The sequence below is a fragment of the Ammodytes marinus genome (assembly GCF_949987685.1).
Source record: "Ammodytes marinus genome assembly, chromosome: 3".
NCBI lineage: Eukaryota > Metazoa > Chordata > Actinopteri > Uranoscopiformes > Ammodytidae > Ammodytes > Ammodytes marinus.
This window is the reverse complement of record NC_137232.1, coordinates 19,891,069-19,915,488: the sequence shown is the minus strand read 5'-3', so window position 1 is coordinate 19,915,488 and position 24,420 is coordinate 19,891,069. Positions and strand designations below refer to the sequence as shown.

Here is a 24,420-nt window from a genome sequence, read left to right as displayed (position 1 = left end):
TTATTGGTGCAATTTGATGTGTGACAATTGCCCCCTGTTACAATTATCCCCGGTCTCCCCTATATGTTGCTCTGCTCATAATAATCACTATCATGTTATAAGTACAAGCCCTGCATTGAAAAATGTATATTCATGAATAAATAAAGAAAAAATTAACAAAATACCTTTAAACAAGTCAAATTATTTCTGTGAATTGTAAACAAGAATAGAACCATGCTAACGTTGAACGTGAGGGGAAAAACTGCTGAAATGAATATTGAATGATTTGGTACATTTATTGGATTTTGACTTTGATTACGTATATATTCAATTAAATTAAATTCAAATCACTTTATTCGTCCCCGAGGGGCAATTTAAAGGGGGCACATGTATTAAGACTTATAATAAATACACGTGTTTGTTTCTTAAGAGGAAGTAGAGGATGCAAAAATGTTGGAGGAGGTGAGGATGAAAAGTTACAATGGATGGTTTAATGAAAAAATTATGTCGGCAATTACAGCTTATGCAGTAGTCAGGCAGACAAAAAAGAAGTCAAAAGAGTGTCGTTTCTTGACAGCAGTTCATATTTAACAAGTTCAGTTATACATGTCATTGGATTATTTAGCTGTCATTCATCTCGTTCATCCAATCTGCTGGTATCTTCTTGGTGGTTGACCTGCACTATGTGGAGACGCCTACACTGACTTGCTGATGTTCCTTCTAATGCAACAGTGTAGCTAACCTATGGTCAGGTCTGCTGATGAGAGTTTACAGGGGGCCATTGTTGAAGAAAAAGATACATCCTTAGCCTCAAGCTGTGCAAAGTACATAAAGAATTTCTACAATCCTGTGTTCTGTCTCTGTCCTTTCCCTACAGTGTTTACGACCTATACATAACATATTATCAATGTGCTTAATTGTTAGTTAGATTATATAAGGTACATGGAGTAAATGCATTAAATGATGGGGCTTATAACATCATTAATGTTTAGAAATTAACACATGACATTAGTTTAAAATAGAAACACAAGACATAATCAACAAACCTAATCAGCCCACACTCTGTATGATCAGCAACACACACATCACACTCGCACACATTACACAATCACAATCAAGCAGCACACACATGATATGAAGTTGGTTGAGGTAAAGTTCAGGATGAAAACTGACTAACTCGATTTTGGATTAATCTGCAGATTGTTTTCTTATTTCACTAATGTATTTAATTGTATTGGATTTTGCAATATTTCCTCCTTTTTTAATAAAAATATAAATTGATATGAGATTAAAATACTTAAGATGAGTACAAGTACATAATTGCTTTTCCATACATTTGTTTACACTGGGGAACCATTACACACTATACAGGCTCTTCAAACTTGTATGATGTGTTAATCAAATTCTATGTTCATTTTGGTCAAAATTATATAAATAATCTTTAATTTATTATTACACGTACATGGTCACTGTGATAACAGTACATGTTACTAGTTTCAAAACACCACTCAGTGATTCCCATTGGAAAAAGGAAACTAGTGGCTAAAGGTTGTTACCTGTAAGACAAAACTCTGGAATAAACAGCAGTATAGAGTCACCACAAGGGCATCGGGGCAGAAGATGGACCTGAAATAGACAGGAAATGCCTGTACAGCATATTGAGCATAACGCCAGACATTGGTCTTCAAAGTCAGCACCGGTTTGTCCTTTGGATCAAATATTAATTCCGAAAACTTCATCAAAACAAACACTAATAAGGCATGAAAATTATTATTTTTTAATTACAAGCTTAAGCAAATTTCTTTGTTGTTGAAATATCTAAATTTTTCCTGAAAATAGCCATATTCTCTGTTAGGTGTATCTTGCTGATTTTAAAGGGGTCACCTAACCTTCTACGATTTTTATGTGATTTATTTATTTGCCTTGCTCATATTAGAAGATGCTTGGACCCTTGCATAATAACCAACAGGTGGCAGTGTAAGCCTATAAACAGACAACACTGCAGCTGTCAATACATTAATGATTAAACAATATCCAAATAACTGCACCATCTTATTTAAACCATTCATATTATAGTGTTTTATTCAGAAAGCCTGCTATGTCACAACTACTCTATGTCATGGCAAACATGAGCTGAATTTAAAGTAACTGTTATACAAAACATAACACGAATACCCCTGATTCAAACTCTAAAATACATAAAAGGTAAACAGGGTCCAAATAAAACTAATTAGCTTGCTGCCCTGATTTAATTATCATTTTCTTCCTCCTCTGTTGCAGTGTTGCTCTTGATATATGTTGCTAGGCAATGATTCCCACGTCGCAAAAGGCCCCTTGTGGCTGGCCTTTGTTGCGTCTAATAAAAAAAAACTGATGCAGCAACACAACAAATACATATTCTGTATTGTAATTAATGTATATCTTTCACTGCTGCTGCTGATTATTCGGATTTAATATCCACACTTCCATCCAAAGATGTCCAACTCATGAGGCCTGTTTCCTGTAAGCTTGACAGACAGGTGCAAACCCCAAAGGAGATTTTTTTTTTCAAGGTGCGCCCTGCGTTGAAATAAATGCAGGATATGACGCATATCAGCCTAGGTTATTATGCAAAAATCCACACTGAAATGAAACTGCAAATTTCTTTCACGTAAAAGAAGATTATGACTCTCAGGCTCTGCTGATTAAAAAAATTAAAGGGAATGATGTTCTATATTCTTTCCAATAAGCGTTGATATCTGCACTAAAGAAACATAGTCAGAGATTGTGTTACAGCATCAATTAAACTACTGTTCTGTGCAAAATAGTGCAATTAGGAATTCTCAAACGGATGATTATTTTGGTATGAATTTTGCATTCATACTTCCGTAAGTATACACCTGTAATTTACATAGGCCTACCAGTGCTTTGTCTATCATTTCTGTTTTCATTTAAAATGTGCATGTCAAGCTTTAAGATTTTCTTTTTCATTAGGGGTTAGACGTTACATACAAAACTTGGTATTGCAGACTTATGATCAATTGCATGCTACTCAGTTCTGAGATGCATCATAACAAACTTATTCAGTGACCGGGGAGAGAAAAAACAAAAACACTAATTGTCATTTAAAAAAAATAGTATTTATGATCAAAATAGTATACAAAAGAATACATTGGGCTCACATTGTAGCTGTTGTAATACACAATCTCTGCACTTCGAGATAAATGATACATAAGAGGGATTGGTAATGGCACTCCAAGTCTGAAGTGATTCAAAGAAATGCTAATATACACTATATATGGTCTTGTATTGGTCATAATAACTGTCACAGTTTCTTTGATGTATATTTATCTCTAAGAAACCTTCTGCAAGTGTCAGAAACCTCTTTGAAGATTCCCATATAGAGCTCCCAGACCTCATAGCTATTATTAGTGTGCATGTCAAGGAAGACAATTTCCTTTTTCTACTAACATTTCTGCTGCTTATTGTTTCATTTCCCCTCACTAACACTGTAAATGTATTGAAGTGTATGCATTCTTTAAGCTGCAACTGTAATCTGTGGAGATTCCTTAGAGATGTGTGTGTGTGTGTGTGTGTGTGTGTGTGTGTGTGTGTGTGTGTGTGTGTGTTTGTGTGTTTGTGTGTGTGTGTGTGTGTGTGTGTGTGTGTGTGTGTGTGTGTGTGTGTGTGCGTGCATGCTTCTTTTGTTCTCTGCTCTTAAACAGTTTTATTTTACATACTGTACTGCAGTTTGCAGTTGACACACATTCGGCTAACGCTTTCATTAAAAAAGCCACAGCCCAAAAAGTGTGAGCGGGAGGAGTGGGACTTTAAGAAGCAGCTCGAGGTTCAGATAGGGTTAGCTCAAATTCCCGGATGTGATGATCGGATGGAAGAAGGCTCACGAACAAAAGCAAAGAGAGGGCAGGGTTTTATCATCATTAGTATTTTTCAGAGGCAGTATTTTTTTGACAATTTGCCACAAAACAAAGTAATATAGTTCATATATGGTATTCCATGAACTTGAATGTTTCTTTTGGCATCTCTGAGGCACCTATTGTACATTTGTCTGACAGCTTCTCCAGAATTACCTAGTATGCCTCTAAGTAAAGGATATAAATACTTACAATCATACTTCTTTCAATCAATTGTTCCGAGTCTTTATAACTATTAACACAAGTTATTACAAATCATTGGGTGTGTAACCACCTTGTTTATTCCACTCAATATATTTCACAGCCATAGTTACTATTTCGGAAGGAGCTAGTCTATATTGCCTTTGGTTGACACAACCATTACAAGGTTTTAAAAAAAACTGACCCTGCAATAACCTCATTTTAAAATCTATCATATCTCTTTAAATAAATACATCATGCTTCAGCAAGAGCCATGCTTCCAGACATTTGAACCTGATAATTAATTATTCACTCTATATTTATTTAGAACTTGCAGTCGGATTCCAAAATAAGTCTGTGTATGGAGCAGTGCTGCTGCTGAGGCAAAGGGTCAACTCGACAGCTGGATTATGTAACATGTGGTGGAAGAAGTGTTTGAATGACTAACTCGAGTAAAATCTTCACTAAAAAGTACCTCCAAGTACCAAACTAAATGTTCTCATTATGCAGAATGGAACCTTTCATTACATATTATAATGAAACAATATATTTTATAAGCTAATCATATAATCTTTTATGTAAAATCTTTATCCGAAAACTAGCTGATAACTATAGGCTATTTGTTAAATGAATGTGGAGGTAAAAGTGCAATGCTTGTCTTTGAGATATAGGCCTAGTGCAGTAGAAGAATAACATAGCATGATAGAACCTTATATTTTTACAGCACTTGTCACTGCCATCACTTGACCTAAACAAAAACTGAGCTGTGTGATTCATGTGGATCTCTTGTGTACCTTCAGGTGATTCAATCATTGTGATGCGAAAGGGTATTTGAAGCTGGGAGCAATAATCAAACAGTGATAAAAAGAACATAAATCATCCCCATGGTTACCACCACTTCAACAAGCAACCAAATCCATCAAGTCTGGTTGGATAGGCTTCACAGACTTTCCCTAAAACAAATATAGCTCAAATGGCCCAAAGTTACCAATAACCCGCATTGGAATAGGTATTTAGATCATTTACTTAAAGCTGGGGTATGTGATTTCTGATTGGTCAAAGTTAACATGAGCTGTACACTTTGACCAATCGGAGCGAGGCTCCGATTCTCTGTTCTTATTGGCTGTTGGAACTGTCCATTCACTTTGGCACGACTTTGTTGGTCTAGGGAGGGACCAAAGGGGAGGGACCAAAGAGAACAAGTAGAGCGGTTGAGGTATTTGGATTCGAATCTCTTTCCCAACTGCCATTTTCTCCCCAAATCCTCCACCCCAGCTAAGAAAAAGTGACCAAAACACAGACGAAAATACTCCACTGTGAGTTAAAGTCCTGCATTCCAAACTTAAATAAATCAATATACTGTTGGGTAGTTTAAACTGAAATGCATCATATTCTAAAGTTCTAAAGTTTTCCAAAGTTCCCAAACAAATTGCAGAGCAGTGATGTTGAAACATCAGGAAAGGTATCTAAATAAAAGTAAGCTTATAAGTGACCAAATCTGTCAGACGAATACAGTAAAAGTACAACATTTACCTCTGAGATGTAGTGGAAGGGTGAAGTTGCACGCAATGGAAATATTCAAGTAAAGTTTAACTACCTAGCATTTGCAACCATAGGTACATAAATCTAAATGTGATTACACTTTATACCTTTGCTTTTGAGTTGTTGTGTTGTGGCAAAATATTCTATTACCAACATTTACTGAATAAAGAACAAGAACACCAAGTGTCTTACAGAGAATGGTTCTACTGAACTTCTAGTGAACTATTGTAAATACGCCTTAAAAGTAATTTTTTTGTTACACAGTGAGTCAGTAGGCCTAAATGTAATCACCAAATTCAAATGTCAGCAGGTAATTAGTTATGGTGAGTGGTTTGAATTTTGCTGAAATAATACATTTCTCAGCATAATCCCAATGGATATTAATCACTGGGGAATAGACTATACTGATCAGCTGCGGGCAGGCTGAAGCAGTACAGAAAGTTTCTATATCTGTATATCACAAGTCGAGAAAAACATAGCATGCCCTCCCTGTCTTTCTCACACACATATTCTCCCCTCTGCCACGCTAAACAAACTGCTTGTTCTCTTTTCTCACTTAAGAGAAGCTGTCAACAGGGTTTCAGAGAGGCTAAATGGTGCTGTGATGCTCTGCAGAACACATCATAGGAGTGAGACATTAGCAGACACTGCATGTACAGCTCAATTAGCACTGTGCTATAAATATATTTCACAAGTGAGTTGAAAGATTACAGGGGAAAACAATGTTGACGATTCCATTGTGATAAAGGGGAGCAGGACGCTTTTATTTTAAGATTTCTGTTTAATTTTCACACTAACTGTTATTTTGCTTTAAATATTAATAACTGGGTGTATTGCAATTAGACAATTTCCCAATGAGGAATGCTATTTCTGGCAGGAACACACACACAAACACCTGTGGAGAGATGTGTGAAAACCATGGAAACTATTCAGTGCTACGTCCAGCAGAGTTGTGGCTGTCTGCAGCATTGAAACTGGAAGCAAAGTGCAGAGTAATTGTGTGAAAATAGTCAGCATTCGAAAGTAAAAGCTGGATCGCGTTTACCCAGTGGATGGACGTTAGATCTTTTAGCGGGCGAGACAGAGTGTAGACACTGACCTCAGATACGCTTCAAGGTCAATTTTAGGCAGCGAATCCAGCAGAAAAGCAACTAAAACAGTAAAGAAGGTGAACTAAAGTACAGTTATTTGATCAATAACTTCATTAATAATTACTTAATAATGTTGTGACATTGAATTTGATGACACTCGATCTAAACATTGCAGACACTCATGTTGTGACAGCTGTCAGCTTGTTGCACTGTTTGCATTGTGCTGTTGATTTCTTTGTCAAGAGGAAATGCGCCAGGGCTGACTGTTGACGTCACCACCGTGCAGAACAAGAGAACCAGCATTTGCTTTTTATTTGAAAGAAGATATACATTATACAAGGGCAGAGGACCAATGAGATTAATACACTGCATATTATTTAGTGGATGTCATCTACAACACATATATTGATGCTCAGTCAGCATTACAAAACAAATGGAACAACAAAGCCATATCTGCTCAAGTTTAGATTTCACCAGGGAAATCTCTCAAGTTCTCAAGAGTGTGGGGCTCTGATTAATTTATTATGAAACACTACAAGAAAGGCTTTTCATAGGAGATTACTGCACAGACATTATTAAGCTGCTTACAAAATTGGTTCTTTTTGGTCCTCAGCTTCTATTGAAACTAGCCAAAATAGATAATGTTACCTACAATTGATCAACTCCTGCTGACATTATATGAGGATTTCACACCACAACATCAAAATATTCACTGTTTACTATGACTTAATGTGCCTAACCGGGGCTGTAAAAAATTATTACTTTGTCAATTAAGACTTTTGTTTATTAAAACCGTCTTCCTATTCCTTGTTTTACCCGACTAACAGTCCTAAACCCATACTGTAGCTGTTCTTTAAAAATGTATTTTCCATGCACTGTGCATACAAAAGGACATACTATTTTGTCATAACGTTGCACCTTGAGAAATGACCCTTGCTTATTTATTCGCTAGCAGCGCTCTCTCAGAGGCTCAGTCCATTTGATGTACCTTAAGCTGCCTAGAGGGTTGTGTCTCTGATCAGCCACAAAAGCATGGTCTTTTGCTACCTGCCTGTCTACTTGCTTGCTTACCTGTACCTCTGTCTGCATGCTTGACTGTCCATCGCTGTATACCTGCGAGTGAGCCTTTTCCCCCTCAAATAAATTACTGCTTGTGTTTGGGTCTAATCCCTGTAACCTGGCCCTGACCAAAGCTGATCGATTTTCAGTATAAGATGTAGAATATAAGATGTAGAAAAACAGCAAATCCTCTCAATTCAGAAGAAACCGTCAATCGATTATCAAAAAAGTTACCAATACAGTTACTGTCCATCAATAACAATTAATCAATGCATCATTTTAGCTCTAATGATGACAATGTAAAACTGAGCAACCAGTAGTCCGTAAATCTCAGTTCACCCATCATGCTGTATTTCTGTAATGTGTATGCCGATGGTAATTTTTCATTTATAATTTACATTTTTGGACATCTTGATATTTATGTGATATTTTGTCTGCAAAATATGGATAGGAAAATGACTTGTTCGTCTGATATGCTCAGGCTGAGAAGTAAATTAAGGATAAACGATACACTGAATTATCTCTGAGTAACAAAATACATACAACAGCCGATAAGTGAGGGTTGCCTCTTGTGTAAAACACTGCTGACCACTACTGGCCAAAAGCATGAACTATACTTAGAGTGTGGGACTGTTACAGGAGACACGGAGCTTGTAAAACACCATAAACAGACATGCAACAGAACATCTGTTCAGCAGCTGGCGTGCACCACATCTTGCTTGGTGGCAGGCAGGTTAGTGAGCTACAGGCGGACTGGCTGATGCCGGATGGGGCCCTGAGCGTACACATCCATATGTCTCTTGTCACTAACGCATCTTAAGTCTGTGGCGGCTTTTGGGTTCATGCACGGATTTAAAGGAGGGATTTAAAGGGCATGGGAATAAATAGAGGGACTGTGCAAGAATCTGCTTTGGCTTTGGTTTAAAATGATGGACTAGGAAAGCTGTAGGCCTAATTGTACTGTTTTTATTTTCTGATTTTAATCTATTGTTCTGCTTTGGTCGACATAATATAAAGACATCCGAAAGTTCCCTTCTTACAGTTGTGACGGACTGAAAATATCCCCCTGGACAATGACCCTAAAATAAACAACTGTGCTTTATTTGAAGTCTAACATATACACGTATATAGGCTATACTGTATAGATTTATTTATTTAATTTTTTGGTAATGCACCTGAAGGATGGCATATTTTGAGCTTCTGATCTGCCCACTTCCAGGAGATGTCAGAAAAGGAAAAATACAGTTTTTATCAAATTAATTGCTGCTTTAAGGAAGACAAAACGTAACTTTTAATTATTTTATATTGCAAATAAAAGTAAGCAATAAAGTTCAACTTTTATTCCTTTCAGGTCCGTGGAGCTTTTTACAGTGCATTCCTGTCGCAGCTCTAAAATAAATAGTGGAGTGGACTCAGAGACCGTTTTAAAACATGCACCTGAAGCTCAAAAGAGGAATCTGATTAATCATGCTGATAACAGGGGAAATGAGCTTTTTTGTTTGTATTGTTTCTGCAAAAAGAAAAAATTGTGAAGCTTTTGTTCTGGGCAGTGCCACTGCGTCACGGTGCAAACAGACTTTACACTTATCAGGGCCCGTGCTGCTGAAGGTGTTGGCCCACTGTATGTCCTGGTGTTGAGTCAGCACTTCTCTAACTTCAGGTGAGGGTTGGAGGAGGAGGGAAGGGGCCGCCTGTGTGACCTTGTTTAGCCATGCAGCAGTCACAGCACACAGTTGCACACATTCCCCTGACAGTAATTGGGAGGTCCGCGGGTCTCTGACGGATGCTCCACCTTCAAAATGGCTTTGTCATCGATAGTAATGACTTCCCGGTGTGGCCGTCTCTGTGGAGTTTAAAAATGTTTCTCCTCTCCAGTCACATGGCTGCTTGCCTGACTAGACAAGAACTCCCTGCCTCACAGCTATTGATAATTAGGATCTATAACGTGTGACTTCAGCTAAGTCTTCAGCCGAGTAATGCTCCAGCATTATTCACAGGCACTACATTTGTTAGAAGGAGGTTTCTTAGGCCAACATCACATTCCCATCAACTTCCATCTATACTTGCTCACACTGATACATTGTGTGTGTGTGTGTGTGTGTGTGTGTGTGTGTGTGTGTGTGTGTGTGTGTGTGTGTGTGTGTGTGATGCTCTGCCCAGCTGTGAGGGAGGATCTCAGAGAGCGGAGCAGGAGCGTCACTCAGATGCTGAATCATCCAAATCTAATCATGACTGTGTTCTGTAGAAAGCTGATTCTGTTCTACAACAGTCCACGCAACCCTTTATTCTAGCTTGAATCCTTTAAAAGAGATGCAATGTGTACTAGGTTTGAGTTGCTACCTTGCTACAAACGAGTAATGTTCCCCTTTTTAGTTTTTCTAAAGGCCTTAGAGCTATAGTGCATAACCTCTACACATCAATGAATATCGGTTACCCCAAACTGCTTCAGGGGCGCTGTACTATGGCTGACCCTGCGCTCTGACCCCCTCCAAAGTTTGTTAACTTGAGAGGGGATATGCGAGGAATGAATTTCGATGTACCTTGTGTAAATTGACAAATAAAGTAACGTAACTGAGATAAGATACATGTCATGTGGCATACATACATGTGAAGAAATATGGTTTTGTTGTTGTTTCTCTTATATCCTGTCTTGTTAATCATGTGGCAACCCCCTACCATTGAGTTGTTGTGCCCTTGGAGAATTCTGACCATGGGGTCAAATACTATAGCTGACAAATTAAATGGGGAAACTGAATAAGTGATGAAACAAATATACACATGTTTCCATACAGTGCATTTAACGGGGTCTCTGAGAGGTTTGATGAGTATGAAAATATTTTGAAAGAATGGTGTTCATCCCCTCATGTAGAGTTTCAGAGACTTGGAGATTCTAAAGCCAAAGAGCTTTGAATCCATTCTGGCAGCTCATGGTCAACCCACTGAGACACTTAATGCTGTTTTTTTTTTTTTTTTTTGTCTAATTTGTCACCCCATCTCTATTCAGCATGGTGACAAGTTGTTATATGGTTTCAAAGAGAAGTAAGATCAGACTGCAGTCAGCTCATCTCAGGGAGGAAAGGACTGCCCACCGAATCCCAGTCTGAACTGGTTTGCAGAAATGTGTTGTTGTGGAATAGCCTTATAATTACTCAGCAGGATTTTACTGCGGCAGGAGAATGTCTTTAGTTATACCTTTCTTCGATTTCCTTTTACTTCAGACAGGAATTTGACAGTCTCCCAAAAAAAGAAGGGAGAGGAGGGGGAAAGGAGGCAGACTGACACAAATGCCGAAGCAAAAAAAAATGACAAATTCTGCCCATAGATCTGACAACACTATAGCCTCCTCCACCGGAGCAGGCGGTATGGTGATGATTCCTTCTTCTCGTGGTCATGCATGTAGAACAAACACAGGGAGTGAATCTGAGGCAGTCTTATCAGTGTGGGAGCCATGTGTGTGTGCAGGAGCACTGGGCAGCGTGATGGAGCCACATCCTCGCGCTCGCGGCTGTCGAGGGAAAAAAGGAGGCTTCTTTTTTGTATCTGTCGCCACACCCATCACATAAAGCCAGAAACGGCGGGGTAGCGAGGTAGGGGAGAAAATGTGCGTTTTTATGTCGGTGACAGCGACATGACAACAGCCGAGGGCTATGTGTGAGCGACAGATGAGTCACTCACACACATCCTCCACCAGCGCCCCCACCTACCCACACCCTTTTCAATGTATAGAAACGGTTATCAATAGCTGGATGGTGCCATATTGATATGATGACTGATATATAAAAAAAGGGTCGTGTGAGTGGATGATGGGTGGCGATGGCGCACATGGGGTTCAAGAGAGAGGGGTATTTAAAGATGTGGGCACGTCTCTCTGTCAATGCGCATGATACTGCGGTTCCACACTACTATGGCACGCTCCAACTCACCTTGAATCGGCGCACGGCCGCTCTCCTGTCATTCGGATGCGGGGCCGTGCAGAGAACCAATACACGCCCCAAAGCCTCAATCAGCAGCCAATCCGATGACGGAAGAGGCGGACCTGTGGCTGGCATTCTCACACTTGCTTTCACTATGCGCTCGTAAAAAAAAACGCTCTCCGTCTACTACGAAACGCGGCGGTGCAGGTGCTCTGTCTCTTCGGGAGAGGATGCGGATGGAAGGACGGGGGAGGGAAGGGATGAAGGGAAACGCCACGAGGAAAGAAAATAGGATATGAGAGAGGGGCTTTCGCTGAGAGACCGTGAGGTGCAAGGTCGAATATGAGAGATTGGTCGAAAGGGGCACTTTGCGTGGTAATAGCTGGTCGGCAATAGTACTATGATTTGGTATGTGGCCACTCTGATAGCAAGTGTATTCAGCACCAGAGGAACGGCCGCTCAAGGTGAGTTGAAGTGCAATATATCTTGTGCCGCACATAGCATAATGATAGCCTATCTGCTGTTTTCGCGTGCGCTTGGTGCTGCATTTTCTTTTTCTTCCTTTCTTCCTTTTTTCTCTGTTAGGTCATACGAACTGTGGATGCTAATTCATTCTAACAAATGGCTGCATATCTCGTCTGTCACGTGCAAGTTCAGCCGTGGTTAAAATGTATCTGGGAAACAACAATTGTCTGGAAATGGCCTATTGCTCAGATGCATGAAATGTGAGACAGGGTGATATTCACATGCCAGTGAGGCAAGTGCTAGTAGTGGCCAGAGGGATGGGGGCTGGATAGATGGAGCTGTGCATCAGGCCTTGTACTGTGATATCTGTGAGGCTCATTTGTGTGATAAAACAACGAGCAAATTGGAAAATAACGCCCCCCTGCCTCCACCTACCCCCTCCCTCCTCCTCCTCTTCCTCTGCTGCTGCTGCTGCTGCTGAGGGGAAATGTGTGCATTGTATCATAGCATGCCGTCCCATTTGAGTTCTCCAGAGAGGGGTGTGACCGTCTCAGCCCTCAAGATGGAAAAGTAACTAAATAATGCATTGCCTGTCAGACAATATGCACTCCTGAATTGATAGAGCCGGTGGCTGCTTGCATGGGATTCATGGGGATGCTGGATTTCACGTTGCACATGGAGGCGGCCACGGTGCTGTGTGTGTGTGTGTGTGTATGTGTGTGTGATGCATTGAGCACACACTAGGCTCGCCTTTTAGTGATGCTGATCTAAGTGGTTCTTAAACTACTCATTCCTGGAGCACCGGACTGCACAATATCCCTTTTGTTCTCATTTTTCCTGAGCCCCCTCTATATTGACCCATGTACTTACTTAACCTTGCTTTCCCATTCGTGTCCAGAGGAGGGAGACATGTGCCAAGCTGTTTTGCCGGGTAACTGATCCCAATGACCCCACACATACCCGGTTAAAACTGGACCCCCTTGCAGGTCTGGCTCCTCCCGCGATGACAGCCGGGTCCAGGCTAAGCACAGTGTTAAAGAAAAACTTACTTTCTAGTGATGCGGTGAAACAGTTGATTTAGGGACAGGGGATCTCTCATGGGTGTGATTGTTTAAAGCAGACATTCTCCATTTTATGAAGGCATTGATGTCGGCTCAGAGGTGCTGTCTGGTATCAGCACTGCACTGAAGGTGATTTACTTTTAAACAGTTGGCACCAGAGAGTCACAAATCACCGCCTAGTAATTACAAATGAGAGCTACTTTTTCTATTACAGCATCCCAGAATATAGTGTCTGTGGACCCAGTCTGAAACCACTGAGACTCATGTTAAGATCATCTGTGACAACCAATTTGTCATCCCCTTTTACTAATGAGAAACAAAGCTGTCATCAAAGTTTCAGATTTTTTTGACAAGATTTAAATGGTATTAGTATTATAAATGCATAGTTAGATTGTCTGCAGCATAAGCGGTTCTCTAGCCTGGAAATCCAGACCCACATCTAGAACTGTGTAGGGTCAGACAATGAGTAATAGACGTTCCCAACTCAAGGGGCGGCAGAGGCATTCATTTAAAAAACAATACCACTGCACACAATTGGATAGCACTACGACAGACTACGACCAATCAGAGCAATGAACAAAGTGACATTGTTTAGCGACCAGCAGGGCTAACTGGTAAATTAAACTTTTGCCATATCCGGTCGAAAAAACAGAAATTACATCTTTCTTGCTAATGAAATGACCCTGGATCCTCCTAGCATGAAAGTGCCGTCTTCTGTTAATTTTTTAAAGAAAAAGCTCCAAGTCCAATTCGTTAAGTGTCAAGACCTAAGCCGCTTAAAACTATGTATCCACAGCCATCTTTGTTGTTAACTATCACGACTTCGACGCCACAGCACCGTTGTCCGGGTTATGCCAGCACATATCAGATAGTATGATTTGATTGGTGACTTGGAACTTTCTGACATAGTTAATGAGCTCCAATGGTTCGTGCCCAGAGTAAGCTGCAGAGCAAATTCAAATTTGCTAGCGGTGTGTCTGGATTTCCTGGGTAGCTGTTGTCTGCAGAAAGACGTGTGCTAGGTACCAGAAGTATACGCTGGAAAAAGAAGTCACCGTGTGCTTCAACACATTTTAATCGAGTATTTTCGATTAACGTAAACCTATTCTTTTTCTTGCCAAGAGATACATAACAAGATTGATACCGTTTCAATATTGATCCGTCTCACATGTAGCTATATTGAGCAGCCGGTTAGCTTAGCTTAGTATAAAGACTGAAAAAAGGTGTGGGGAAAATGAGGTAGCCTGGATCCTCCTAGCAGCATTTCTGTAGCTCACTAATAAACATGTTTGATTAATTCATACAGAATGGGAGTGTAAAAAGTGTCTTACGTGAAAGGCCAGGCTAGCTGTTTTCCCCTTGTTCCCAGTCTTTGTGCTACGCTATGCTAAGCTAATCGGCTGTTGGTCAAACCATCATACTTGTCGTACAAATATGAGAGTTGTATTGATCTTCTCATCAGACACTGAGCAAGAGTGATCCTTTAAGTAATAATAATTAACTTTGTGATATTAAGCTGCACACCAGATGCTTCCCTGTCGAAGGAGCTAGTTATATGCATGTCAGCTGTTTCAACTCCCTCCTGATCCAATCCTGTTGGACTGTATTTCATTGTACTAATGAAAAATGATTCTATTAAGAAAGTTTAATGGGTTTTCCATGATCAGACTTGGAGGTAAGAGCACTTACAAGATGATTTAATAAAACATTTTCATTGCCTTATGCGGAGAGAGATACTGGTCAGATTCCAAACGTCCAATGAACGTAAATCAAAACAGATGGTCCAAAAATACTTGCTCCAAAACAAACAGAAGAACAGTTGGATGAAGGCAGCTCAGTTGAGCTGAGACTTGGCTCCTTTCTATTCAGTTGTATTTTGTTATATGTGCACTCTGTTCAGTGGTAGGTAAGAATGCTGTCATTTCCTGAAACAATTGGTATACAATGTGATAATTTGCCTTGCCAGTATGTTATATATTCAGCAGTGGGGGACTTTGTTTGGATACATTTAGCAGAATAATGGTTTTACGGCCAAGACATTCATAAATGAGACATTCCATTTATGTTATTTAAACTTGAAACATTACTATAGCTTAGATATTAGTTAGTGTTTAATGTCAGTTGACGTATATTAAAACTCAGACTGGTCTGCACCACGCTGCATGTGATCTGAAAGATATTAAAAAAAAAATCCCAATTTGACATTACTTGGATCGCACAGCCCTGCTATTTTGAATTGCAGAAAGACATTGCATTGTTAAAAAAAGGTGGGTGTCATCTGCAAACATGGGTAATTTTTACATTCATCAATTTAAATAGATTGAAATCCATTAGAGTAGTCACATGAAATTAAACAATGACAATTGATAATCATTTAATGAACAATTATTCAGTTAATTAGTAAGTATTGGTAACAGTCTGTCAAATATGAAAATGTGCTTGGTTTATCTGTTTCATGTGACTTTGTGTAGATTAAGTAGCTTCGTGTGTGGAAAATAAAAGGGAAACTTAAGACAGAAGTCCCAGATGCATGACATGCTTTTTCATCTTATAGTTGAATTGAAAGACTAGTAAATGGTTCAAGTTTAGCTGGATATTATTTGTGACTGGCAGGATGATGCTACAATTGTAAGGTGCAGTCCGCAAACAGAGGGTTACGATTTAAAATAGCGAGATTTTTCAAGACAGGGTGTCATCTGTGCCGACTGTATCTCCCATTGACAAATTGGCCTGAAAAAAAGAAACTGAAGCAGAAGGTCACATCAAAAAGTAAAATGTGCACCAAATATGCTCTAACTTCAAAGCTTGGGAATAGGACCATCAGAGGAGCACGCAGATGCAGTATTACACAATGATTGGGCCGATGTTGATAAAAAATAAACCATGTCCATGAGTCTTCTGCTTCTTGGCGAGTGCTTGGAGTGTTGGGCTTTGCAGTTAGCGGTTTTGTTAGCCTGTGGATAAGCTGATCATTTGAATGACTATTTAATCTTTGAAAAAGTTACAACTTTGTAAAGTGACTTTTTTTTTGCAAACTCTTAAAATGTATTAGAGAAAATGTATGCTGTTTAAAAGTTTTCACAATTTTTCTAAATTCTATTGTACATGAAGAAAAATATACCAACTTACAATATCACATTAGAAAATGCAGAAAGATAAGATAAGTAGATGAACCACAACAACTTAAAATGTTTCCCTCTTACTGTGAGTACTCCCTTTACAGCCAGTCAAGCAAATCAGTCAGTGTTCTACACAGAATAGCTCAGATAAGAAGCATCAGTCACCATAAATGGACGGTCAAGGAAGTTTTCTTGTGCCAAGTGCCCATCGGGGAGGCAACATATGGTCAGGTAGCCTCGAGGTTAGTTCAACAAAGTCAACGGTGACTTGGCAACCAATCAAGTTGAGGCAAGAGGGACACTGATGGCAATACAGAAGTGATTAAATGTCTTTGGCGAGTGTCGGGGAGTAGTATATTTGAAGGACTATTTTCAGCCCTGTTCTGGGACTCGCTTGGTGTTTTTTGGGTTTAAGCGTTTGTTGAGCTGGATTTTGGCCAGATGGCATTCATCTGTAATTCCTTTCTTGTGTGACTGCTCCTTGATGTTTCACAGGATCTGGAGCTCCCTTGTGAACTGTGGCTCGGCACACTTGTTCTTGTCGCTGGGCTTTTTTTCTTTCCTCTGAGGGCGCATATTCAAAGACGAGATATATATATTGATGCAGACAGTATTTGTGTAAGTGTCAAATAGGGCTGCCCCCTGAAAGTCAATGATTGGAATCATCACCCAGAACCACCTCAGTTGATGTAGATTCTTTAAGTTTAGCTGTTGTTCTTGTTTTCAGTCATTGTGCATTACAATAAACCAGCAAAACACTGATGTTATCATTCCAGGCTAGTAGGTATCGATAATGTGTCATGTCAAACACCATGGAAGAGTATTGTGAGCATGCGCATTGGCCATCCTCTTGACTTGACTGTTTAGACGGCAAGCATCTGAAATGCCCTGAAGGTTGTTTACCAAAGCTTCATTTTCAGATAGCCTATCTAAAATGCCTTTCCCGCCATAATATCTAACTCCTAAGTACTTTTCTGATTTCCTATAGTATGCCTACTAATAATATCCTACCACTGAATCTCTGTATTGAACAGGGAGATTGGATTAGAATGGTATATTCTGAGTCGGTGACAACCCCAGTGTCAAAACTGCTGCTCTCATATCTGAGGCCTCCCAGTAGTGCCAAGGCAAGTGTCTGAAAGCCCTCCTACTGTGTCTGGGGTCCAGCCTTAGCTGGTTCACCTAAATTGGGCTGTGTTGGGTTTATCTGTGGATGTCAGAGCTGTCTGGGACTTTGTGTGAAGCTGCTTCAGTGAGACAGGTTAGGAAATGTTTTGACAGAAGTGTTTTAATTTGCTTAACACTTGCAGTGCTTTCAAAAGTTTTATTAATATGGGTAAGGGACACGCTTGTCTTTCTTAAAACATTATAAAACCGCACAAGTAGAGTATGTATCATACATTTTCTTGATGTCAATACATTGATCACATTTGTCAGTTCATGTCAAGTTGTTTGGTTCTCAACATATTAATCAAAGCCCTTTTGACCCTTTAGAACTCTTGCAGGCTCAGTATTTCAGTGTGTACTGTTGACGGGCACTAAATGATCACAGTGCAAAAGGGTTTGAAGGGGCTGGGTCAGTCCTATTCAAAAGCAATTAATGCTGCAAATGAATACATTAAAAGAAATGTGTGGTTTCAAGCGGTTATGGGTTTAGACCATGATTGTTCAGAGATTGTACTCCTAAACACTGTATGCCTACTTTCTGCACTGGCCTGTTCAAAAACCACAACAAGCTTATTTATTTATTTGACTTTAAATTTTTTTTCCTTTAAAGAGATCCTATTATACTACTTTTCTGGTCTTAATTTCTTGTTAACAACTGCTATAGAGCAACCTGACACGAATCACAACACAAAAAACTATGTAGATTTTCGGGAAGCTCTTTCTCTTATTTTGGCGATCCAGCAGGCCCTGTAAACACTTTAGCTGTATCCCGTTACAGAGACCGCCTCCTTGGTAGGACGCGGTCTCGCGGTCTATGAAGGTTATAGCCTATGAAGGCCGATTCGAAGGCCGAACCAGGGCCGAACAAGCGTTGTTAAACGGGACGGTCTCCGCAGGTCTCCGTTTACGAGCATTTCCGGTTTGCGTAACAAGCCGTTACCTTGCGTGACGACTCGCCGCTCCTGTGCTGCCTAGCAACCCTGATAGCTGCCAACGGAAACAGCCTTGTCAGCAGAAGAAAAAAGAAAAAGAAGTTGCTTACCAGACGAAAAGAAAAAAAAGTACAAGAAAAAAAGAAAGGAAGATAAAAGTTAAGAAGATGGAGCAACACGTTGGTGTTTTGTTATTTTTTATTTTATTGTATGCCATCTCTGAAAAAAACGCAATGAATCATGGGATATGTTGGGCTGCGAAGGATACATCTGATGCAGCCTTCAAAACCGTGAAACGAAGGCTGCATTTCTCGGCCGCATATGAGGAGCCTTGCAAGGAGCCTTGCAAATGGAACAACCTTTGCGCGCCGCTATGACGCAATCGGTCTTCAAATGCAGCCTTCGTAGACCGCAACCCCTGAATCGAGATACAGCCTTTGCTTTTGCCATCTCCACCCCCTCCCCCCCTTCCTGCAAACCCAACTCCGTTGTGATTGGTTACCTTGCGAAGGGAAGTCGTGCTCCCCCCCCCACCCCCCCTCCTTTTGCCGGTGCATAGCAGTTAGCGTACTACAGCAATGGTATTTGATGTAGTAGATTTTATGACAATTTTATGCTTTGTAAGGTACCATTATTAGTATATATGGCAGGTGACAGTGGCACACAAATAATACAAAAAGGTTTATGACACTGAATCAGTGTTAAACGATAGGAACCTGTAGGCCTACTTTGATAAAATATAGTGAAACAATTCTAAATGCCTAGTCTGCAAAGAAACAGCCCAGGCGGGACGCAAACTCAGGTCTACTGTTTCTTAAACGAACTCCCTACCGGCTGAGCTAAGCGAGCACTGGGCTAGTAATGTCACCCTCTGCTATATATAGCAACCTGGGAGCTTGCCTGAGTAGCAGGCTGCAGCATTACCATATATGGAAACATGACAGAAACGATACCTGCGTGACTCACACATCCCGGAAATTTGAACAAGTTCGGCTCGACCGGCTGCCATAGTTTTTAGTGCTCTGCACAGCCACCCCAGACGGTCAGCAGGGAATACGTCGAAATGCATGTACGTAATTACTTGATACTCTAGTATGTTTAAACATGACTATAAATCATTATAACAACGTTTATATGTCATAAAAGTAGAAATGTATCATAGGTCCTCTTTAAGTTCCATCAAAATTAAAAACTTTCCAGCAAAGTGTACTAGATGCCTCCTGTGCAAAAATAGATCAGGCAATGTGTGCAGCAAAAGTTTAAACTAAGTTTGTGTACACTGCAGAGTACCTTGTCTTTCTTTGCTGACATTACTACTGTATATGTGTTGCTATAGTGACAAGGCCAGCAGTAGGCCACCACTGCCACTTGTGAAGGAGGCATTCAGATCCATTACATTACTATAAGTAGTAATGCAATGTCAAAATATTCTACTACAAATACCAGATACTGCATACAAAATTATACTGGAAAAGAACATTAATATTAGCAGCAGCATGCTCTTACCGTAAAGTAGTCATTATGCATAATCAATGATGGTCGAGGTGGGCCAAAATTTTAACTACTCCTATTACTGTTAGTAATTCAGTTCATAGAAATGGTCACATTTTATACAGTTTTCATGTGAAAAGTAACCACAGCTGTCACATTCATGTAAAGGACCACTGATATACTACAAGAAAGTGCTTCAGTACTTCAGCACAACAGTACTTCAGTAGTTAATGTTCTTGTTGCTGGTAGAGGCCGGTACTCAGCAACACAAAGCCGCCATGCAGCTTACTAACTGCATCTAATAAATCCTTAATATAAAATCCAGATTTCTCAGTGACTATCTACACAGCGCTCACACAGTTGTTTATTTGTAGCAACATTGTGTCACTTCTCTTCTATCCATGTGTACTTAACAGATTTGCTCGGCTGTGTTTTCAACCGACCGTTCTAAAAAATGATTCAGTTTGACCAGTTCATCATTTTCCCGCAGATTCCCAGCACAGTTTCATCTCCCTTCTTCATATTTTTACACCGCTGCACTTTTCTCACTCGCAGTCATAAGAGTGAAGCTTAGTAATGAGCTTAGGAAAGGGCCTGCGCTCAAGCTGTGGATGGCAGACTCTCGGTACTGGGCATGTGCCAGCTCTCCCTCCCTCCATCAGCCGGTCCAGTCCCAGCGGAGTCTCTCTTGCAAACAAAGCCCTGCAGCATTCTGGGAAAGCCAGTTTTTCAGATCATGTGGTTCTGGTCTGATAGATTGCTGCTCTCACAGCCTCTGAAAACATTCCTATATTAATAGAAGTACAATATAATGGTGTGTTGATGTCACACTTACAGTATGTCCAGTTAAATGATCTGTACAGTAAAATGTATATCTTCAAAAAGCTGAAAAAAATCAATTGTGCATCCCTGCGATTAGCATTAGTCAGCTGAATGAAATGTATAAAATTGAACAGTTATAGAGAAAATAAATAGTAATAAATCAATCAGTAATCATTTATTCTGTTAATCTCAGAACCGTTTAAAAAAAGGCTTTATTGGGGGGAGCCCTTAGCTCAGTTGGTAGGGCGTTTCCCCCCCCGGGCCGGGCCCAGCAGCAGACCGGGGTTCGATTCCCGCCCGCGGTCGTTCTCTGCATGTCACTCCCGTCTCTCTGCACTGTCAATACAGCATAGAAATGCCCAAAAAATATAAAAAAATAAAAAAATAAAAAGGCTATACTGCGTCATTAAGCTGAGCCTGGACCCCTCTGGAGGGGGACTGGACTCTGTCCCAGGAAACACCTAAGATCCTGTGAGTGGTGACCTGACTAAGGGTTGAAGGCAAACAAATATAAGTTTATGGACAAAATAGAAAATAATCAGCCGAGGAAAACATCTACAACCCTATATTTCTCTTTCTCGTGACATCACAGAAAGAGAAATATAGGGTTAAAAAAACACTCTTTCTGCCTTTTCTCAGGCTAGGATGAACCGATTTCAATTTTTTTCGCACATTTATACTACATAGGATCTCAGAATTCAATACACCTTCATATTCAAACCGGTGAAGTAGGCCTTTAAGTGTTGAACCCTCGCTGAGTTCACTCCGATTCTGCACCTTGAGTGTTTAAATAAGAGTTGTGAGGAAGGGCGAGTGAATGTAAGAGAGAAAGAGAGAGATCGAATGGGAAATAGTGGAAGCGGATACTGTGATTTGGAAGATGCGTGGAGCTGATGAGGATCTCTGAGCAGCCTATGATATGGCAGATATGAGTTGCTTTTGGGTTTTCCTGCACGCACTGTGTTACTCATGATTTCTTGATGCTGATAAACACAGCACTCATAACCAGCTGTAATGAGACAAGCTACACAAAATGCCCTAATAAGCGCTGGTTAAAACAATATGCGTCTTGGTGTGATAAACACAAATGAAAAAATAATAAATACAACTTGGCTCAAGCTTTTATAACAAAAAGACAAGACTGAATCATGGCTGGACTGCTGGACTGAGTACTGTCTGTGACTAGGGGCTCCTGCCAAACTTGTCCCATACTGTGCGCCTCTCTGGCAGTGCAGTGCCCATGGTTCGCCCTTTGGCAAGCCAAGCCCATTTCACTCATCTCTCTCTCTCTCTCTGTCTCTCTCTCTCTCTCTCTCTCTCTCTCTCTCTCTCTCTTTCTCTTCGATAGATGTGCAAAGGATGTGTCAGCACATCCCTGACTGAGCATTGCTTGTCTGAGGGGGTGGTGGTGGGAGCACAGTAGGTGTTGCCAATAAATATGGCTTAATAATGAAAAGACCAAATCTATCTTGGATTGTGTTCCTAAAAAATTAAAAGTATAGAGAACTGAAGTCATTATCGTATCTGCTGAATGATACAGCCTTGTGGACAGCATTCTATTACCTGGACTTGAAGATAACTTTCGGTCTACACAATGTAAAAAAAAGGGTGGTGGGAGGAGGCAAGGAATGGAGTTTTGCATGCAAGTTAATAGTAACGAGTAGAGATAGTGCTTTATGATAGATGTGTAGGTAACACAGAGAGTTTGCGTGTTTTCAGCCTGAACAACTGGTCTTCCAGACAGAACTCTCGATGAGTCTTGGTATAACTGAGCGAGTGGACACAGTTTAAATGAAGGGCCAGCAGACGCTTTAGATCAGATGGTTGTTCAGGATTGTGACTGCAGGGACTTTGACAGCATTGGAAAGCAGAAGTGACAGAGAGGTAGTGGAAAGCTGCCCCTTATTTTGCCTGATTTTATTACATTTTAATGGATTATTTTACGGTGGTGACAAAAAGTGTCCCACTACTAAGCAACCTTATAAAACATGAATGTGTTGTAAAAAAAAGTTTTTATTGATATGACAGATTATTTAGTGTTGCTTTTGATGAAAAAAGCTCTTTTTAATCATTAAAGTACATGTTTTATTGCATATGAATGATTGAACCCTTCTCTGTGGACACTGTTTTGGACGTTGTGACGACAAGTGTCATATCTTTGACATAATAATAAAATAAAATTTAAGGGGATAATTGTGCTCCAGACATTCTATTCTTAATCGCTAATAACATCTACAATTTTAAATATTTTTACTTTTAACATAAGAGCAGTTAATATTGGAAGACAGCCTTTTGTTCTGCTTCTCAAGAATCACTGCTATACTATATTATCTGTAATGTGAAGGGTAAACTGTGTAATTATTGTTGTCTTTTCATCAATGCCACATCGAGCAGGGTGGTACATGCTGCTAGAAACCAAGGTTTGTCCTAAAATTACTAAAGGTAACTCAATTAGATTAACATAAGATGTATTAGATGAAAATCCAGTTAAATGTCACATCTTGAATTTGATCAAAACCAGGATACAAGAGGATAGTTTATATTGTGCTGTACTTTAACACACACACACACACATGCACACGCACACACAGGCCTTTCTCTGAAGTGACCTTCAGCACATGCAGGCTGGCATTCAATTACCGCCCTGTCAGTGGCCCATCCAGCCCAGTGGCTGCATGTCCTTGAGACTCTCCCTCCAAGCCTCCGTCCAGTCTATAGTATATTCCATTACATCCTCCACATAGGGAGCTGTGTCCGGCTCATAGCAGCGCTCATATCCTCGCTACTTTGAGCCGCACACACAGCCTGACATATCCTTTACAGAATATCTAAACTGCACTCAGCGGCGGTTGTTCTCGTTTAAATACGCTGAATCAAATCCAAGCAGGACGTATACTGTGAATATTAGATTTACAGAGTGAAATATGGTTCTGGTTGTCACCCTACAACAGAAACTCCAATCACTGCTGAACCATTGAACCCCCTCAGATTTGATCATTTTCCACAATATTGTTCAATGTGTTGTTGGACGTTGTTACTGTCAAAACATTTTGCCCGCTCGGCAAAGTCCAGTCTGATTGCTGCCCAAAAATTGCCTTGAGAGTCTGCTTACTGTACAAATCTGTGGTCATTACTGAAAGTACACTGTGGTTTGCTTTGTATGTGCCAGAGCTGTTTTTGGAAGTCGAAATCTCTGACGGATTTAACCCTGCATGCCCCCACCCCCCTGCTGCTACGCCGCGATGATTCATGTGCTTGGCTGCACAGCTGTCTGATTGACCCTCTGACAGATGCCCCTTATTGGTTTATGAGTTTGTTACATCATGTTTTGTTTGTATCAGTAAACAGTGTTCTTTGGCTGCTCCACTCAGCTCTTAGTGTTTTTGTTAAGCATTTGTGCTTTGAATATATTTGTTAGGCATCTCATAAAGCACTTGGATAACTGCTCTATTAAAAGAAAAATATGATCATGATGACTGTCTTAAAAAAAAGTTCTCACAAGAGCTGAAACCATCAGTCGAATCAAAGAAAAGTGAGGACTATTTTGATAATCAGTTAATCATTAAAGCAATTTTCCAAACAAAAGTATAACAATATTCTTTATAGTTTGAGCATTTCATGTGAGGATTAGCTTTAGGATTAGATACTTTAATTGGTCCTAAAATGCTATATCTACACTGAGAA

At 40.1% G+C, this 24,420-nt stretch overlaps 1 protein-coding gene across 1 annotated transcript in view; it reads left to right on the top strand.

The window, feature by feature from the left end:
• Positions 1-12,079: 12,079 nt before the first annotated feature.
• Positions 12,080-24,420, top strand: part of igsf9ba (immunoglobulin superfamily, member 9Ba) — a gene marked incomplete at both ends in the record, with an annotated part of 60,655 nt that continues 48,314 nt past the window's right edge. The window contains one exon of the mRNA XM_080054099.1: positions 12,080-12,143. Coding sequence (XP_079910225.1) covers positions 12,080-12,143 — 64 coding nt within the window. The remainder of the gene's footprint in view (positions 12,144-24,420) is intronic.